We start from the raw sequence: 21,037 nt of genomic DNA on the forward strand, positions 1-21,037 counted from the left end.
TGAATGTTTTACTGCTGTAAATGAATAAAATTTCAATCCAAATTAAAGTCTCTGGAAGAATTTAAAACAAACAGGCTAAGAGTGTAGCTCACCAGTTGTGCACTTGCCTAGCAATGCCCAAGGCACTAGACCTGAATCCCCAGCATTCTGAGGGAGCCCAAGCCGAGTAACTTAGCAGGACGACATCTCAAAAGAAAAGCACTTTTTTTTCAGTGCTGGGCATGTAGATCCATTCAAAGACCCTGGATTTAATCTCCAGTATATGTCTGTGTGAATGAAAGAGGGGAGGAAAAAGGGGGAGGGGGGGAATTCATAAAAGGCAGACACTAAACACACTGAATCAGGAAATAAGAAAAGTCTTAAATATGAAAATTTTCATGTTTCATTTCTCTACTTCTCTTGATTAAAAATTAAGATTAAAGAGCTGCAGAAGACTTCTTCAAAAAAGCACTTGAAACTGAATCATTTTCAGGCCCAAGGATGCTCACATAATACTTTGCATTTTACTACTATTAAATCCAAGAAACTACATTTTTAAAAATTTATAAAAAATAGAGGCAAAGAAAAAAGAAAAATGTAAACATCCATACTAACCTATGCTTCTTAAACCAGCTACAGGAGAGAGACTACTTCAGACTTCAGGTCTTTTGAAGAGTTTAGGGGCGAAATTTACAATTCTATGCAGTATACCAATGCATGGAAAGGAATCTGCACCCTGCTGCCAATCTTTAAGGATATTAAAGCCTCTTTGCAAACACTAGTCAAGAAAAAATATTTTATGCACCTACCTTCTAACACTTCCTCTCTAAAAGTAAAGCAAGGGACTTTACCTTCCAAGACAAAAATGTTTTGATAGGAATAATTTTCATGACTTTGCAGACATCAAATACATAGGACAGGGGGCTGGCTATGATATACAACAGCAAGAAGAGAGGAACATATGTGGTCTCATTTCATGCCAGAGTTTAGATAAGCGTCCCTCAGATGTTCATATGCTGAGCTGTTGTCACCTCATGGGAGAAGAGAGGGTAAAACTTGAAGAATTTGGGGATGTAGCGGTGACAGAGGCTTGCCTAGCACGTGCAAGCCAATAAATTCAATCCCAAGCACTGCAAAAATATATATACATAGACATATACATAACTGCACAAACTGGACTCTTTCTAAGTTGGTTTTCTCAGGTATTTTGTTACAGTAGCAGCTGACTAATACACTTCAGATCTGGGATATTAACCACAAGGCCTAAGTCAAGTTACATTTTAAGACAGGGAAACAGTGTCTATATCACTGGACTGCTAGGAAAATTAAGTAAACTTTAAAATCAGGGCAGGGTTTGGGATGTAGCTCAGGGAAAGGACCATGGGTTCAATATGCAGTAATGCCAAAATAATATAAAATTAAATTTTAAATCTAATTAAAATTAAAAAGAGTAAAGTAGCAACCAGATGAATGACAGAGCTTTGGGACAGGACAGAGCAGGCAGCCCCTACTGACAGAGACCTTATTATTGTAAGCTAAATCAAGGCTTCTAAACCCTAGCTTCACATCAGAATCACCCAGGCAGGGGGCTTTTAAAACACACCAGGGTCCAGCCCCACCCTCCCCTGGGGACTGATTAATTGATCTGGGCTCTGGGCCCAGGGAATTCTATTTTATTAAGAGCTCTCCAGGTGGTGCTAATGTGCTGTCAGCCCACAACAACAGATATAAATGTTTTTAAAACCCAAGAGGTGAAAATGAACAACAAGCACCAAAAGTCCACACCTTAAGGAAAAAAGCCACTGATCTCCTGGCCCCAAGATAGTTCACCAGGCTGCCAAAGGAAAGGTGAGCTGAAGCACACAGAAATCCCAGGCTTTCATGAGTTCATAAAATCTTTAGAATATTCTTTAGCAGTGCAATCATGTACCACAAGAAACTTTTTTAAATCTGCTAACCCCGAAGTTAATAAACAAGCTATTTTTCTGCCACCACTAACAGGACCACCACCTGCTGACAAGACAAACAAGGAGTAAGTCCTCTAACAGGAGATACCACCACTCACCCAGGTGCCTCACACAAAACCACAGGGGGCCTAGCCAGGAGAGGTGGGGAACAGCCGTAGTAATCCAGGCTACTGGGAGGCTGAGGCAGAAAGATCAATAGTTCCAGGCCAGCCTGGTCAACACAGTAAGACCCTGTCTCAAAACTAAAAAGTTAAAAAGGGATGAGGACGTAGCTCAGTGTGAAGGCTCAGGGTTCATTCCCCAGTTCCACCATGTGTGAATGAATGAATGGGGAAGCAGCTCAGTGGTAGAGTCCTTGCCTAGTATCCAGGAGGACTTGGGTTCAATCTCCAATACAGCAAAAATCAGACAAAAAAGAAAACAAATCCTTCACTGAACTGAACACTCACTATCATTCCTACTTTAAAGAAAGTCCACTACTCCCACTCACCTAACTTAAGACAAGTACCATTCCACATGTGGCCGCTTAAGCAACAAGTCTGCAGTCATAACTACCACCTTCTCTGAACTGATAGCATGGGTTACTTTGCATGTTATTCTTTAGAAGTTCCAGAAGGGTGATAATTATGTTCTAAATACATGAAAATAAACTTCAATATAGAGATCACCTCTATAATACATATAAGCATTTACATATAATCATTTAACAGAAACAGTAACAGCTACTATATAACATCACTTATGATGTGCCAAGCTTTGTCTAAAAAGACTTCAGATCCATTAACACCTATTATCTTCACTACAACCCTAGCAGGGGTTACCACTGTTTCCCCCATTTTATAGACAAAGCAGCCATGCCTAGTAGGTGGCAGAACAGTAACTGAAGTCCAAGCAGTCTGGCTCCTATAATAAATGCTTCTGGTAAGCCAAGTGCTAATAAACTTTCAGTGATTACTTGATAGTTCCATTGAACTCACAAAAAGGGCATTAGTTCACCTCAGCTTTATGCTGAAGAATTCCAAGTTTCTTTCAGAAAGAACTATCGCCTCCTTGCAGCAAAAAGCTGCAGCAGTAACAAAGCCAAAGAGCTGGCCAGGAGCAGCCACTCAACAGCACAAACACATGTGTGACCGAGCACAGCCACTGTGATGGTAACTGCAAGTGCGACTTCACCCATATGGACCAGCCAGCAACAGAGAGAGCATCATGTTATCCTCTCAAACTTATCCCCATTAAACCACAGCTCCTGTGTTAGGGACTTTTCTCTCTTTGCTAAGACAAAATACCCAACATCCAAAGTTAAAGGGGGAAAGGTTTATTTGGCTTACAGTTCATGGAGGTTTCAGTACATAATTAAATGGTTCCAAGGCAGGGGGGCAGAGGGCAACAGTTCATGGAACCAGAAGACAGCAAAATCAACAAGGGACCTTAACAGAGTCTTTCTGCCCCTTTTATCTCATCCAGACTGCCGGGATTAGGGCAGTGTCAAACCAATCACTCACATGTAGTGGTTTCGTAATCACTCACCCTGAATCCCAGCATCATAAACTAGCATTCAGCCACCTCTAACCCCACGGGGCTTTTGGGGGACATCCAGATCCAACCCATAACAGCTCCCTAACAGGAGGACTATAATATTAAAATATCTCATTTACAAGGGTAAACTTTGCTTATTTTGAGCATTTTCCCAAACGGAACTTTGAGCTCACTGTTCTTTAACATACATAGATAAACTTCTCATGCAGGAAAAAATAAAGGTAACAAAAAAAAATTTTTTTTAAATCATTAGGAGCAAAAATTGATTTGTGAGATTTGGGCCTTTTAAAATATTTGATATGGCAAGCATGACACATCTGAAGTTGTTTTACTGTACAATTTATTTTCCAACCTCTGTCTTTTGATCCCTCCCTGAGCTTCACCTCTTCCAAGGGAGCTGTGCAGGAGTGAAGAACTGTATCCTGTATTCATGTTGTTTAGTCCTCTTCTCTCCCCTTCCCCGCTTTAATTCCCAAGTGATATGAAAGACTGCCAATGGATTACACTGGAAAATCTACATGATCTATTATTTTAATTGAAAGTCAAGCTGTAAGAGCAAACTATCACAGCTAAAGGAGCTTTATTACAACATTCTATATTTAAATCAAATTGTATGTGATTGTTTTTATAGCTCTTGGAGGTAATTCTTACTAAGGGAGGAAGACACTTCTCATTTGGAGACAGGAGAGATTTTCTGAGTCCATGGCTATTTGGCCAATTATCTTGCTTATAGGTCCTGAGAGCAAGAAAATACTATCAATCAGTATTTCCTTAGGGTTTCCAACCTTATTTTGCCAAAAACATATCTTTTTAAAGAAAATCTCTACTTTGTTTTTTGCTAGTCACAGATAAGCTTGATATTTTTGAAACACTAAGATAATGGTCAGTGACAGTATCTAAAAGGCTAACCTTGGTGCGCTCCTATAATCCTATCACTTAAGAGGCTGAGGCAGGGAGATGCATCCGGTGTGAGCCCAACCTCAGCTACACAGTGAGTCCCAGGCGAACCTGAATTGCCCAGAGAAACCCTGTCTAAAAAAACCAAAAATAAAAAAAATTTTAAATCTTTTTTAAAAAAGGCTAACCTGAGAACAATGAAGCTTTTTAGCAATAGTATCTAATTATACCCACTAGTGTCTAATAAACTGGAAAAAGAACCAAATGACAAAATTACATTTGTAATTTTAATCATTTATTTTTATTCTCTGTCTTCTAGCTCGGACTGAGTTTATATTAATTTGCTATGAACAAATCATGTGCATGTTAATCCATTCTGAAGACCAAAATTAATTAGAGTAACATCCTAAATATTAAGATGCTAAAAGATGCTGAGCACTGTTCTCTAAAAACTATAGTTTTCGTTTTTGGTGCTATGGTGGAGGTGATGGTGGTGCTGGGGATTGAACCTGGGTCTCTCACACTAAGCACATACTCTACCACTGAGCTACACTCCCAGCTTTCAACATAAAACTGTAAAAATATTTTAAACTTCCTGCCTTTTTTTTTCCCCCTGAAACACTTCAATGAGAATAAAAAGGGTCACCAGGCTCCACAGCTCCTAGCCCAAAGGAAGGGGCTTCCAGGATGCCCTTCCACTGATCCAAGCCCAGAGGAAGGGGCTTCCAGGCCGCCTTCCACCGCTCCCAGCCCAGAGGTAGGGGCTTCCAGGCCCCCTTTCCACCACTCTCAGCCCAGAGGAATGAGCCTTGCGGGTGTCAACAGCACCCCCCACCACCCCACCCCACCCCCATCAAAATAAGACGTATAAACAAGTCTCAAAATGAAACTTCCAGATCACCTACAGCAATCCCAAAGGGAAATAAGATGGAACACTCTGATGATCAACCACCTGGACTCCCTGAACTGGCAACAAAAGACAATCTGGAAAAAATGTAAAAAGAAATAATTTCTCAGAAAACAGCAGAGATTGTGCCCACAGTGCAAGAAATGATTAATAAATCTAGAGAGGAGCTGAGAGACAGGATGGAATCCCAACATAGGAAACAAATGAAATCCATAAAACAGATGCAAATAGATTTCCGGCAGATCAAAAGCTCCACTGAAAGTCTACACAGCAGAATGAGCCAATGTAAGGACAGAATTTCAGATATAGAAGATAAGATTGCAATTAGTGCCCAGGAAAAGAAAAATTGCTTCAAAGTTGTAAGGGATCATGAGAAATCAATCCAGCAGCTGCTAGAAGATGCAAAGAAGAATAACATAAGACTGAATGGAGTAAATGAAGAAAGAGAGAGTGTAGATGACAAAAAAATTATTCACAGAAGTAATGACAGAAAACTTCCCAAGCAGGGGAAAAGAACTTGACATACAGATAAGTGAGGCACATAGGACTCAAAAGAGCCTTGATCAAAAAAAATCTACACATAGGCATATAATTGTTAAGCTTCCAGAAACCCAACAGAAGAGCAAAGTTCTACAATCAGTTAGGAAAAAGAAACAAATCACATACAAAGGAAAACCCATCAGAATTACAGCAGACTTCTCAACACAATCCATCACGGCAAAAAGAGCTTGGAGTGATGTATTCCAAGCCCTAAAGGAAAACAGCCTCCAACCCAGACTGATGTACCCCACAAAATTATGTTTCAAAATTGATGGAGAAATAAGATACTTTCATGACAAAGAGCACCTTAGGAACTTCATGAATACCAAACCAGCACTTCAAAGAATTTTAGATAATATCCTAGAAACAGACAATGAGGATCACAACCCCAGGAAGCACAGCAGAATGAACCCATTGGGTGCAATAAGAAATTAAATGTAAAGGGGGAGAATCCAACAAACAGAAAATGTCATAACAATGATAAGTCAATATCTATGAGTTATAACCATCAATGTTAATGGTCTCAATTCACCAATCAAAAGAAACAGACTGCCAGAATGGGACAAGAAGCAAGATCCAACAATATCCTGCATAGAAGAAACACATTTAATTCAAAAAGAATCTCATAGATTGAAAGTCAAAGGGTGGAAAACAATTCTCCATGTGAAGGGAACCAAAAAAAGGCACCATTAGCTATCCTCTTTGGAGATCAAGTGGATTTCAAACCAACACTGATTAAGAGAGACAAAGAAGAACACTACATCCTTGTAAAGGGAACAATCCAACAAGAAGAGATGACAATCATAAATATCTATTAACCAAACACTAGTGCACCCAACTATATAACACAACTACTACCGGATATGAAAAGTCATATATGCACAAATACAATTGTAGTAGGGGACCTCAATAACACACTGTCGCAAATAGATGAACTAGACAAAAAATAAGTAATGAAATACTAGAACTCAATCAAACTCTTGAACAAATGAACTTAACAGATGTTTACAGTGTTCTACCAAACAAAATCAGAATACACATTCTTTTCAGCTGCACATGGCTCGGTCTCCAAAAGAGACCACATACCCACTCATAGAACATGTTTAAATAAATGCAAAGGAACTGAACTTATCCCCTGTACATTATCAGACCATAGTGCAATGAAATAGGAGATCCACAGAAAAAGAAATTTCATAAACACATGGAAACTGCACAACACACTTCTGAATAACCAATGGGTCACAGAGGAAATTGAAGAAATCAGACAGTTCCTTCAATTAAACGACAATGACAATATAACATATCGGAATCTATGGGACACAATGAAAGCAGTCTTATGAGGGAAATTCATAGCAGTGAATGCACATATTAAAAAAACAGAGCGAGCCCAATTAAACAACCTGATGCTGAAACTCAAGCTTTAGAAAAAGAGAAGAACAAACCCAAAGCTCATACAACGGAGGAAATTATAAAGATCAGAGGAGAAATCAATGCAATGGAGACTAAGAAAATGATACAAAAAATTAATGAAGTCAAGAGTTGGTTCTTTGAAAGAATCAACAAAACTGACAAACCCTTAGCCAACCTTATCAGAAAAAGGAAAGAAAAGGCCCAAATCCATGCAACTAGGAATGAAACGGGTGAAATTACAACAGAACCAGCAGAAATACAGAGGATCATCAATACTTACTTCCAGAACCTATATGCCAATAAGATGGAAAACACAGGAGAAATGGACAGATTCCTAGATACATATGAATTACCAAAGTTGAACGAAGAAGACCTAAAAATTCTAAACAACCCAATTACCAACCAATGAAATGGAAAACGTAATCATTAACTTATCAACTAAGAAAAGCCCAGGTCCTGATGGCTTCAGCGCTGAATTCTACAAGACATTTAGGGAGCAACTACTGCCACTATTACTACTGTTTAAACTTTCAATGAAATTGAAAGAGAAGCAATACCCCCAAATTCATTCCTGGAAGCAAACATCACCTTGATCCCCAAAGCAGAGAAAGACCCAACCGAAAAAAAGAACTATAGGCCAATCTCACTAATGAATATAGATGCAAAAATCCTTAATTAAGATACTGGCAAATAGAATGCAGAAGATCGTCAAGAAGATCATACACCCTGATCAAGTGGGATTCATCCCAGAGATGCAGGGATGGTTCAACATATGCAAATCAATAAGTATAAGACACTATATCAATAGAGCCAAGGACAAAAACCGTATGATTATCTCCATAGATGCAGAAAAAGCATTTGACAAAATCCAACATGCATTTATGATAAAAACCCTACAAAAAATTGGAATACATGGTCTCTACCTCAATCTGATGAAAGTCATCTATGAAAAACCAACAGCCAATATCATACTAAATGCTCAAAAACTGAAATCCTTCACACTAAAATCACGAACAAGACTAGGATGTCCACTATCATCCCTCCTGTTCAATATAGTTTTGGAAACATTAGCCATGGCAATTAGACAAGAGAAAGAAATAAAATAAAGATAGGAAATGAAGAAGTCAAATTGACATTATTTGCAGATGACATGATACTCTACAGAGAAGACCCCAAGAACTCCACCAAAAGTCTTCTAGACTTAATAACCAAATTCAGTAAAGTAGCTGGATACAAGGTCAACACACAAAAATCAATAGCTTTCCTCTACATGAACAATACACTCACTGAGACAGAAATAGGGCAAACAATTCATTTTACAATAGCATCCAAAAATCTGAAATACCTAGGAATCAACCTAACGATAGAAATCAAAGACCTCTTCTCTGAAAATTATAGCACTCTGAAAAGAGAAATTGAAGATGATAACAGAAAATGGACAGACATCCCTGCTCCTGGGTAGGAAGGATCAATATAGTGGAAATGGCCATACTTCCAAAACATCTATATAGATTCAATGCAATGCCAATTGAAATCCCAGCAGCATACTTCATGGACCTTGAGAAAACAATCCAAAAATTCATTTGGAACAAGAAGAGACCCAGAATAGCAAAAGCAATTCTAGGTAACAGAGACATGACAGGGGTATCAAAATCCCCAACTTGAAACTAAACTATAAAGTTACTGTGATAAAAACAGTATGGTGCTGGCAAAGAAACAGACCTGAGGACCAGTGGAACAGATTAGAAAATTCAGAAACAACTCCAGACACACTCAGCCACCTCATCTTCGATAAAGGAGCTAAACACCCTCGCTGGAGTAAAGACAGCCTCTGTAATATATGGTGCTGGAAAAATTGGGTTTCAACTTGCCAAAGATTAAAACTAGACCTATATCTCTCGCCATGCACTAAACTAAAATCAAAATTGATTAAAGATCAAAATATTAAAACATTAAAATAAAAATGCTTAACTGGCTGGAACAGAGGTTAGGTAGAACTCTTGAAGACATCGGTGTAGGAAAAGATTTTATGAACAAAACCTCAGTTGCCCGTGAACTAGCACTAACAATCAAAAAGTGGGATCTCTTCTTATTAAAAAGCTTCTGCACAACAAGAGAAACCACCAGCGATGTGAAAAGACAATGTGGGAAAAAATCTTCACCTGCTGTTCCTCAGACAAAGGCCTACTATCTCAAATCTATAAAGAACTTAAAAAGATCAGACCTCCCAAATGGAAAGACCCAATTCGAAAATGGGCATCTGAAATGAAAAGACATTTCTCAGACAAAGAAGTAGAAACAGCAAATAAATACATGAAAAAATGTTCAACATCACTGGTCATTCGAGAGATGCAAATGAAAACAATACTGAGATTCCACCTCACACCACAAAGAATGGCTGCTATCATGAAATCAAACAATAACAAATGCTGGTGGCCTGTGGGGAAAGAGGAACCCTGCTCCACTGCTAGTGGGAGTGTAGACTGGTGCAACTACTGTGGAAATCAGTATGGAAATACCTCAAAGAATTAGGACTGGAAGTCTCATTTGACCCAGCTATTCCCTTGCTGGATATCTTCCCCAAAGAATTAAAACAATCATACCACAGTGATATATGTGCACCCATGTTTATAGCAGCACAGTTTGTAATAGCGAAAGCTTGGAAACAGCCCAAGTGCCCATCGACTGGAGACTGGATAAAGAAGATGTGGTTTTTTTATAAAATGGAGTACTACTCAGCCACAAAGAATGAGAAACTAGAGACATTTATAGCTAAATGGATACACATTGAGGCAATACTCTTAAGTGAAATAAATAGGACACACGTGTAAATACCAAATAGTTTCTCTAGTGTGAGAAACTGAAAGTGTAAATAAGGACTAAAAGGTATAATAGATAATGTGAAATAGGAAGACAAGGGGCAAAAGGGGAGGGGGAGGGGAAAGGAAAGAAGGGAATGGAATTAATATGAGAAAATGGAAAAAAGGAAACAAAGTCTTTGTAAATAGGGAGGGATGGAGGGGTTGAAGGCGGGCAGGGGAAGGGGAAAAATAAGAAGCAAGAGAGATTATGTAAAGGTGCCAATTTCCAATGCTGAATGGCATTATATTGTATACCTAAAATGTACCAATGATTAAAATGAATAATTGATAATGTGAAATAGGAAGAAAAGGTACAAAGGGGTAGGGGTAGTGGGAGGGGTAGGGGAAATGAAAGAAAGGAAAGGAAAAATTATGAGAAATGGAAACAAAGTCTTTGTAAATAGGGAAGGGTGGTCAGGGGAATGGGGAAAAATGAAGAACCAAGATACATCATGTAAAGGTACAAGTTCCCAATGAGAAATGTAAATGTGTTGTATACCTAAAATGTACCAATAAAAGAATTTTTTTTAAAAGGGTCAGCAATTACAGTCAGCAGACTCTTTGAAAGTTACCTAAATAAAGGTTTATTGTGTGTGCTTGGAAAGCTAAAGCTAAATTTCTTATGATCTCTTTAGACATTATTCATGTGTTTATCCAACAAATACCTTAATTATTATAGGCCAAGAACTAGGACAGTCATTGAGCATGATGAATAACCTTAATCAGAGATCGTGTAGTGCTGCATAATTCTGAAACCAACCCCTCACACTGGAATTTTCAAACCATAAACAGGTTAGGCAAAATCCAAACTCCTTCAAAGTACCTCTACAAACACTGTTCCCTCAGACCTCCATCCAGAGATAAACTGTTCATCTTTCCTACAGATTTTCAGTTTTTTAATATACTTTTCATACATTTAAGCAAGAACCATATGAATATGTTTACTAAAAGATCTTTATCCTTGAATTTACAAGTGAAATGGTCATCATTATAGATTAGTAATGAAATATTTACAGAACATACTCAACAAACACAAATTATGATTTATGACTCTATTTAATGCAATCTTGTAGATGCAAAAGGGCTCAATTTAGCCACTTGCTATATTTACATTGTAGCAATTCATTTGATAACATTTTTTTAATTTTAGCTTGTGCCCCTCAACTCTTAAGAATTAAAAAAGGAAAGAACTGCCCAATTGAGATTGTAGTCTGGTAAGTTAATTTGTCTCTGCGACCAAGGACCATGCAGAACATCAACGGATGACTGACATAACCAATAAAATGGTGGCAGCTAGAGAGTAAAGGTGAGACCAGAACAGAGAGCGCATAAGGAAAAAAAGTCCACGTGTCATACTGGAACCTTTCAATTTACTTCCTGGTGGTACATGATCAGCAAATGAGTGACTTACCTAGAGAAAGCATCTATGCAAACTGTTAAAAAAACTCTTTGCCAGATAAGCAAACATAACAAAATATTAACTATAAGAACACAGGGCAGAAGAAGACCCCTATAAGTAACCTGGTAGCAGTATATAAGTTCATTAGCTTGGCCAAGTTTATTTAGAGTGTTGTGATTATAGAAGAAGCAACAAGATAGGCTCTAAAAGAAGCCTGTTTTATGACAACTATTTAAAATCAATGCAAGGAGGCATTCTGCAGAGATGTAAGGTGGTTTTTAATTAAATGGCAAAATATATAAATACCAACATGAAATTCACAGTACAGTTTCTGAAAATAATGCACACATACATGAAACTGTGTGTCCCCAATCTCTGAATCATCCTTGTAGAGCTTTGGTATAGGTTCGAGCATGTAGTGATACATCAAATATCCCTAGCTTCAAGGAGCCTATAAACTAGTAATGATCAAACAAAAAGGGTAATTTGATTATAATGATGGGCTTTAAGCACAGTCAGAAGAGTTATTCAACCGAGGCTATTAGACAAGTTTCCATGGCAGAAACATTTACTCACTAGCCAGTGTGGAAAGGTAACATAGTGAATGGAACAAAAGCAAAGTTCAAATTGCCTGGACAGGGCCGGGGATTTAGCTCAGTGGTTCCACCGCTTGCCCAGCAAGTGCAAGAATCTGAGTTCAATCCCCCATTCCAAAAAAAAAAAAAAATTGCCTGGATTTTGTTTTGTTTTGTGTGTTTTAGGTAAAAGTTACATACGACAAAATACAGAGATCCAAGGTATACTCATTCTATGAGTTATGAGAAAATATGCACACTTCTATAACCACCATCCCAGTCAAGAACATTTCTATCATTCCAGAAAGTTCCCTGTAACTCCTGTTCCTGTCAATCCCTATTGTCAGGACAATCACTGATATAATTTCTGTTTCCATAGCTGAGTTTTAACATCAATTAGCTTCAGATGAAATTATAGAGAATATGTATTTGTTTGTGTCTAGCTTCTTTCATTCAGTATAACGTTCACTCGCATTATGGTTGAGGGTGCAGCTCAACAGTAAAACACTTGCCTGTCATGTACAAGGCCTAAATGCTTTATAGAATTCACCAGTGAAACTATCTGTGCCTGAAATTTGCTTTACAGGTGTATTATGAATAAGGATTCAGTTTATTTAATAAATACAGGGCTTCTCAGACTTTCCATTTTTGCTTGGGCCATTTTTGGTAAATTGTGATTGCCAGATAATAAATCCATTTCATCTACAGTAATTTGTTGGGTTTATTGGTACAAAGTTGTTTATAGTATTCCCTCATTATCCTTGTAACACCTACAGTAATGACACAGTCTCTTTTATTCTTAATATTGACAATCTGAACTTTTATCTTTTTTTTTCTTTAAAAGTCATAACTTCTACGTTTTATTATTTCATTCCTTGTTTTCTTTGGTTTTAATTTGCTAATATATTTCTATATTTTTAACATGAAATTTCAGTCATGACTTTAAATCTTCCATCTTTTCTAATATAATCACTTTAAAGCTATATACTTTTTAAGCACTATTGTAGCTGCATTTCACAAATTCTGGTGTATTTTCTCCTAGTTTAAAATTACTTTCCTTATTTTCCCTTAGATCTATAGGATATTTAGGATACATAATTTAATTTTCAAATATTTGGGGGTTTTCTGGCTATTTTATTGTATATGATTTCTAATTTAATTCTGCTGTGGTCAGGGGACACATTCTATAAAGTTTCATTTTCTAATTCATTCAAAAATGTATTAACATTTTATGGCCAGGATCTGGTCGATTCTGGAGAATGTCTACTATGAACTTGAAGAAGAATGTGTACTGCAATAGTTCTTGGATGTAGCAGTCTATAAATATCAATGCTGACAAGCAACTTACAGTGTTATGCAGGTTATTCCATAACTTTACTTTCTGTTCGAAGAAAAATTTTAAAGTATCTAGATAAGAGCCTGTATTTGTCTGTTTTCCCCTGATTTCTAATTTTTTATTTTATTGTAAATTTAAATAAAATTTACCACTTTAAGCAGTTTTAAGTACTGTACATTCTTACCTGGGTAACCACGAACTGCTAATTTTTGATTTATCCATTTTGAAGCTCTCTAGGTACAGTGCATTTATCATAATTAATGAATTGGCTCTTTTAGCATTATGAAATGTTCCTCTGTTTATTTTATGAAAAAACAAAAATTTCATAACAAAATTAAAAAATCGTTAATATGCTGTGTATTATTATCTTCAAAATAGTTACTCAGAGTACAACACACTGACAAAAAGATTGTTACAAAGAATGAACAGATAATAACACAAAACTTTCTTTTCAACAACCTAAGATAAACTAGTAGTATAAATGAAAAAATTAATCTCACTGTATAATTACTAATATAGCCACATCTGTTTCTTTTACAGTGCTTAACTTTGTGTACTCTATCTTTTCCTACTTTTTACTTTCAACCTATCCACAACAGTAAAGAATGTGTCTTATTTCTGTTACATAACGATAATTTTTATGTTAATATAAATGTTACTATAATGATATTTAAAATAGTACATCTACTATTTGCCTTCAATTTGTCTCACCTGATATTTAATCCTGTTTTTGCTTTGTCTTTCCTCAGCTTATTCAACTACTTTAAGTATTCTATCTTAATTCTCATAATGGCTCCTTAGCTATTTCTTTTTAATATATATTCTTGTGGTTTTTTTCTACGGATAAAAACATGCAACCTTCATTTATCAGTCTACTTAGAAATACGCATTAGCACATCACCAGTCCACAATGTACACTATGGTTCACTACTGATATTAAAAGATCCATGAGTTGGACAAAGGTATAAATACATGTGTCTACCACATACTATCATATTGAATATTTTCTCCACTCTGAAGATCCTCTGTGTGCTTGTGTTACTAGTTTGTTTGCTTTGTAAGCATTTTGTTCACGATTTTTACCCACTTACTGGTCCAATTATTTAAAAGCAGGATGACCAAAAATTGTGTATTTTTAAATTAATTTTTATAAGATAATATATCAGAAAACATAAAATGACAGTTTTATCAAATTTATTCCACAAAAGAACCAACTGATGGAAATGACATCTGCCCAGGTGTCACTCAGGATGGTCAGTGCCTAAATAATCCCACTGCCCAAGTGACATTCAGGGTAAACTGTTAAGTGGCTAATGCTCATCTACAGAGGGATTAGTCTTATACAAGCCTCTGCCATCACCAAACTATGTTTACTTTTTAACCTGGAAATATGAGATATCTGACAGTGAGGGTAATTTTTCTTGCCAGCTTTAGATACAGGATACAGAGGCTGAACCTAGGGCTTTCTGAAAATCGCAGCAAACGATATCCAGTATCATTTAAAGGCTTTTAAGTATTTTCACAGCCACTATCTCATTTGATCTTTACAATAACACTCTACAATTGCAGAAACATTAGCCATGTGAGGATAGTAGAGCTTAGACAAATCAACTCATATGCTGTGAAAGCAAGGTACACTAGATATCTTTATGATAAATAGTCCTATGTCTTAATTCAATTAATAACAAAATTACAAATACCTTTTAAGATATTTGCCTGTAATCAAATGGTAACCTCCAATTAATATGTTATCCAAATCCATCTTTCTTAAAATGGTGGCTGCATCAACTTTTAAGACTGAGATGGCTTCACATTCTATACTTCACACACAGCCAAGTATCACTGATCAGCACTAAGTTTTACACACACTGTCTCCAGTGTACATTTATTTACAAATAGCATCCCCTTTCAAATAACATTCCGAAAAACTCTTAGTGACATGGTTTTATACATTATAAAATATGATGATGGAAGGAGGCATATCAATTCATTTATCCAAAAATAATACTGGTTTGTTAAAAATTATTCTGAGACTCCAAATAAACAAACCAAATGGGTTATTTGAAAAGAATGGGAAAGAAAAACAAATGAACTTTAAGGGGGAGGCAAACAACAGACTGGACTTCTGTCCACAACCACGAAGACTCCTCTTCCCAAGGCCCCGCACCCACTCCCAGCCAACATCACAGCCCCACCTCGCTGCTCCAACTTCTCACTGCCATCCAAGCATAACGGACTGTTTTGGACTGCAAGGCCTTTGAAAATTGTACTGCACCTAGAATGTCCCTCCCTATCACTGTGCCTGAAACATAAGGCACATAAGGTATCTTTTTGTTGAACAGAAAATAATTTATTGAGCTGGGCATGGTGGCACACATCCTTAATCCCAGCTACTCAGGAGGCTGAGGCCAGATAATCACAAGTTCAAGGCCAGCCTGGATAACTTAGTGAGACCCTTCTATCAAAATAAAAGTTTTTAAAAAGGGGTGTGGATATAGCTCAGCTCAGCAATATGAGAGGCTCTGGATGCAATTCCCAATGTTAAAAAAAAAAAAAAGAAAAATCATTTCTATGCCATCCAAACAATAAGAGAACAGAAACCTTGACTTATCTGGCACAGAAGGTATAGCCTTTCCATAACATCAAAATCTAAGAAGCATTTCTGTCATTGAGTGTCATCTTCCACAGGTTGGAGTGTAATTACCACTGTAAAAATCATGGATACTTTTGGCTTTTAGGTTACAAACTCTTGGTAGCAGAGCAAGCAAAAGACAATGGTTAGATTCTGAATAAGGAGAGTCAGCTCTAAACTTCTGCCGAGGAATCTCAGAATCACTTGTGGCTCAGTGGTCTCTGAACATGTGGTCCCATGCAAATATTTAACTTCTCTAAGCATCAAATTTTTAAATCTAAAAATGAGAATAAGCCAGGTCTACTAACCTCTCAAGATTTTGCCCAGATGCAAATGATATTTACTAGTTGACTCTAAACTTGGTCATCACTATAATGTAAGCCATGAAATCAGAGATACTGACTACAAAATATAATATCAAATGTTAGTAACCTGGAGTGTCAGAGCAGTAAAAGTAAAAAATGAAAATAAAAACTAAACTACTAAAATATTCAAACTCTTAGGTTGGAGACATCTTAGTTTAAGATACACAGAGATATAAGTATGAAAAAGAAATTTTACATAAAATATTTAGACCCACATTTGCTTTAGGAGTTTGGAAACATATGGCCACAAAAGTGGTAAATTATCCATTGTTATAAATATGAATAAATTATATTCACTGACAATTCCAGCATCTGAAGCTAATGCTCAGGTAGCATTTCTATCTTCAGTTGCTTATAATCACATTTGTATCAGCCCAGGGGTCAGATGAGGTTAAATACTGCTCAGGATGCTAAATAATGAAAGACAGTAGCTCACAGAAAATTTACCTGTTAAAGAACTAAGTGTGTTTGCATGTATACATAGTTAAGTGTGAATCTGTACAAATAATAAGTGGAGTTCAATATAACTGGCTACAAATGCCTTAGTGAGTATGAGCCCTGGTTCCACCATTTTCTTTTTTTTTTTAAACCCCTGAGCTCTCCAGTAATATAGGAAAAATACACACAAGCATGCTAATTGACTTTACCAAGATGAATGTCTCCAATTTCATCTGTAGCCACCTGGTTATGTAGAAATCGTTTGCTGACTTGAGTGTTTGCCTAATTTCCTACAGCACTTTGGGCATTTAAATTTTTTTTTTCTTCTAGGCCTCTGCTCTATCCAAGTCCTAGTTTCATAAAGAAAGAAAACAGAAGCAACTTCCCTCACCTATAATAATAGCCCTCATTTTTGATTCATTCATCAGAAAAGTAAATAACAATGTGATGTACTATTTTTTAAGTATCTGCCATATGCCAAACCCTGGGCTGAATACTTTATATGTAATAATTTAGGTCCCATAACAATATTATAATGTATTTTTGGTAGAAAAATAAATCTTAGAGGAGGTAAAGTGATCTGTACCAGGTTCATGCCAACATTCAAAAGGTAGAAAAGAGATCTGAATCCAGGTCAATGCCTTTGCCACCGGGCCTCTGGAAAGTGTCTAAGGCTCATCCAAACAATGCCAATTCTACACAGATACCCCACATTTAGAAATTTATTTTCATTACTGTACGATCTTTCTCACTCTCCTAACCAGTACTGAGAAAAGATTTATTCTTCTGAAGGGAGGGGGAGGACAGTGTCTCCTACACAGTCCAGGCTGGGCTTGAACTCACAATCTCCTGCCTTGGCTCCCCCAGTGCTGGAGTTTCAGGCATGCACCACCTTGCCCAGTGAGAAGAAATATTTAAGTTGCTGTCCTTAAGTGAGAAAGGTACTTTATCCACTCAATATGTTATATACTAAATATATATCTATACTACATTACATTATAAAATCATAAAGTTATGTGAAATTTTAAATAAAATGTTAGATGATTTCAGACTTTTAAAGACATGTAGATTTAAGGATTAACTGACTTCAGTTAAATTTTCAAGAAAAACTCAAAATACCAGGTTATGCTAACAACCTAACAATTACTTTCCTCTTTCTCTCCATCTACAGAGTAAAAAAGAAAGATGAACTTTCCTCCTCCTTCAATTTTTCAGCAATTTCTTCCTTTAGCAAAGACTGAGTATAAAGATAAACAGGTGGCCTAGTCTGCAGACACAGCCACGCCTTGTGATCGATCCCTGTGTCCTGCCTAAGGGTCCTGACAAAGGCATGTGCTCAGCCCTCAGTGGCTTCGAAGACTTCTCACATGACTTCTATAGAAACTGCTCAAGACTTCAGGAGCTCATCCTACATTTTATGGAAAATCATGCTGTTCACATAGAAGTTTAATTCCCTACATTCCCATTATATCAAATCCTTCTAAGGTAAAGTAAAAACAATTAATTAATAAATGCATGTAATCAAGAGCTTCATTCCATCTTGCTCTATATTCTATTCCTAGTGTTGACCCAGTAGAAGCTGAATAAACATGTGTTGTAGTAAACAGTGGTGAGGAAGCAACTTGAAAAATACTGTGTAACTTAGTGTGGCTTTTAAATTTATTTGGAGTAATTATACAAATCTGCTGTTTTGAATGACTGATGCAGGAAATCAAAATCCAGCACACCTATCTTTAAGCTTCAATAATATTTTCACAATATTCCATTTAAATTTATTTTAATGATTTTATAATATCACTTTTATAATTTCTTTTGACTCATAATAAGCCAAACAATAATATATACAATATGTTGTCTATTTTAAACTTACACATACAGTATATCTTTTTTATATAACTAAATCGGTATCTTCAAAACTTAGGTTTCTTTCAAATCAGAATGTGTCTTCCTAAATCCAAGGATGATATATCTGTAGTTCATAAACAGCTTGTCAATCATTCATATAATTCCAGAACTCCATGCATATTTATTACTACATTCATTTTTAAACAAATATTGCAAAAGACTACCCATAGTGTGAGAAATGTCACCTAAATGCTAAAAAATCCTGTAAATATCAATTCTTAATGGTAGGTTCCTTGTCTATCATTAAAATAAGTATCAGCTTCTTGTCTACTTTCAATTTTGCTGAATGCCACCCACATAACTATAATGATTCAAAATATCCAGTTATAATTTTTGCCTGTGATTTCTCAATTTTTTTCCACAATTTCTCAAAGTCATTATTTGAAAAACTCAATATAAGAATTATTTACAAACCTCCATCCATCCTTCTGGAGATAACTGAAGGCTCCATCGATAACACTTGCAAAGAACTGCCCTCCCGTGATGAAGAGGGTGTTGACAGTGACTAATCGGCCTCTTAAATTGGGCGGTGAGACTTCTGCAATATACACTGGCACTGTCATAGAAGCAATGCCTAGGAAGAGAAAAAAATGAACAGGACACATTTACTCAAGATTTCTACTGTTGCTGTAAATATTAACACTAGTTAAAGACACAAACATAAATATGTGGGCTTGGCTTCCTACTTTAAATAAAGATTACCACATATTTAAAGATTTTGTTTATAACTAATTTGAGGCCACTGCAGATAAGTGTGTGAGATACCAGTCTTAGTATCATTTTTCACATTATTACTTGAAAGACTAATAAATGTACCTCTACAGACCTAAGATAACTTTACAATGCTTAAATGTGTTGTGGTTTCTTTTTTTCTTTTTCTTCTCAGGACAAGGTTTATCCCAGGGCCTTTGCACTGAGCTACATCCCCAGCTCTTTTTTTTGAGGCAAGAACTCACTAAGTCACTAAGTTGTTGCCCATGCTGGGTTTGGAAACAAGTCTCTCAGGCTGCTGGGTTAAAATGTGCTACCACACCCAACTAGAACTATTTAAAAACTAAAAATACAAATACAAAAATGTTCTTCTAAAGACAATATTTTTATTTCTTTTTTTTTTTGGTACCAGGGATCGAACTCAGGCCCTTGCGCTTGCACAGCAGGCGGCGAAACCACTGAGCTAAATCCCCGGCCCCTAAAGACTTTATTTTTAGTCTGTATGGAAATGTAACCAGGCAATGGTGAGAATAAAAAATTATCCCAGAATACATATTAACTACTCAATTTCACCATCTCCAGCAGATTTATCAGCCTTTACATTAGTTCACTAGTAAGAAGTACATATTAAGTCAATCTATTCAATTGGCTAGGTACACACTTGAGAAACAGCCTACATTAAACAATTCATCAAGGAATTAATGATTCTCAAAAATAGATGATCTTAGACTAAATAGTTTTGTGGCTGAAGTATATTTGGTTATATTGGCTTTAATTTTTTACTATTTAAATACAGCATAATCTCTGGCAGTTGCTCTAACTACATTAGTGACTAGAATCACCTACATGCCTTTTTTAAAAAAAAGAAGCCCTTGTCTTACTCATAGCAGATGGACTAAGTAGAAAACCAGAGAAATATGAGATGGACCTATTTTTTAGAAATCTTCCAATCTTCTTGGTACTCTCCATGTTATTTTATAAACACTACTTCTATGATACAGAACTTTGGTCCAATCCAAAATGGTCTCTTACAGAAAACTTCAGCCCTCTGGTCTTTATCTCATTCATTCCTCTACGGCACCTTAAATTTCCATAGATATCTGACTACTCAACCTACAAGAAATATCTAATCAATACCAAAACCTCAGTGGAAAAATAAGTAGCTATAAAAATTTAATCCTTTTAACTGTGGATATTATAAATCAACCCCTGGATTTAGCTAAAATATCAATAATGGACCCATTTAGATTTATTTTTAATGAATTGGCCTTTATGATGCCAAAAATATACTCAGTATTGAAGGAAGCAGCACTGAGAAACCTGATGCTATTTTCCATGGTAGAGCTGTTGAAGCTACCACCTGTCACATTTATTACAATAGAAGATACTTCACTACTTAACAGCAACAGTGGTAATAACTGTGCTCTCAACAATTGGATTTCTTGTATTTTTTTTCCTTTCTCTTTTTGCAGTGCTGGGGATTGACCTCAAACCTTGTACATGCTAGGCAAGTGCTCTACCACTGAGCTATATCCCCCATCCATCTACTGAGCTTTGTTTTCATTAGTGGCCAATACAA

General features: G+C 36.4%; 1 protein-coding gene across 1 annotated transcript in view; it reads right to left on the reverse strand.

The window, feature by feature from the left end:
• The window catches only part of Slc2a13 (solute carrier family 2 member 13), a 322,693-nt gene that overhangs the window by 253,253 nt on the left and 48,403 nt on the right, over positions 1-21,037 (reverse strand). The window contains exon 2 of the mRNA XM_004855003.4: positions 19,162-19,321. Coding sequence (XP_004855060.1) covers positions 19,162-19,321 — 160 coding nt within the window. The remainder of the gene's footprint in view (positions 1-19,161; positions 19,322-21,037) is intronic.

The sequence above is a fragment of the Heterocephalus glaber genome, unplaced genomic scaffold (assembly GCF_053883595.1).
Source record: "Heterocephalus glaber isolate CG9 unplaced genomic scaffold, H.glaber_assembly_v1.0 deba00001733, whole genome shotgun sequence".
NCBI classification, from domain to species: Eukaryota; Metazoa; Chordata; class Mammalia; order Rodentia; family Bathyergidae; genus Heterocephalus; species Heterocephalus glaber.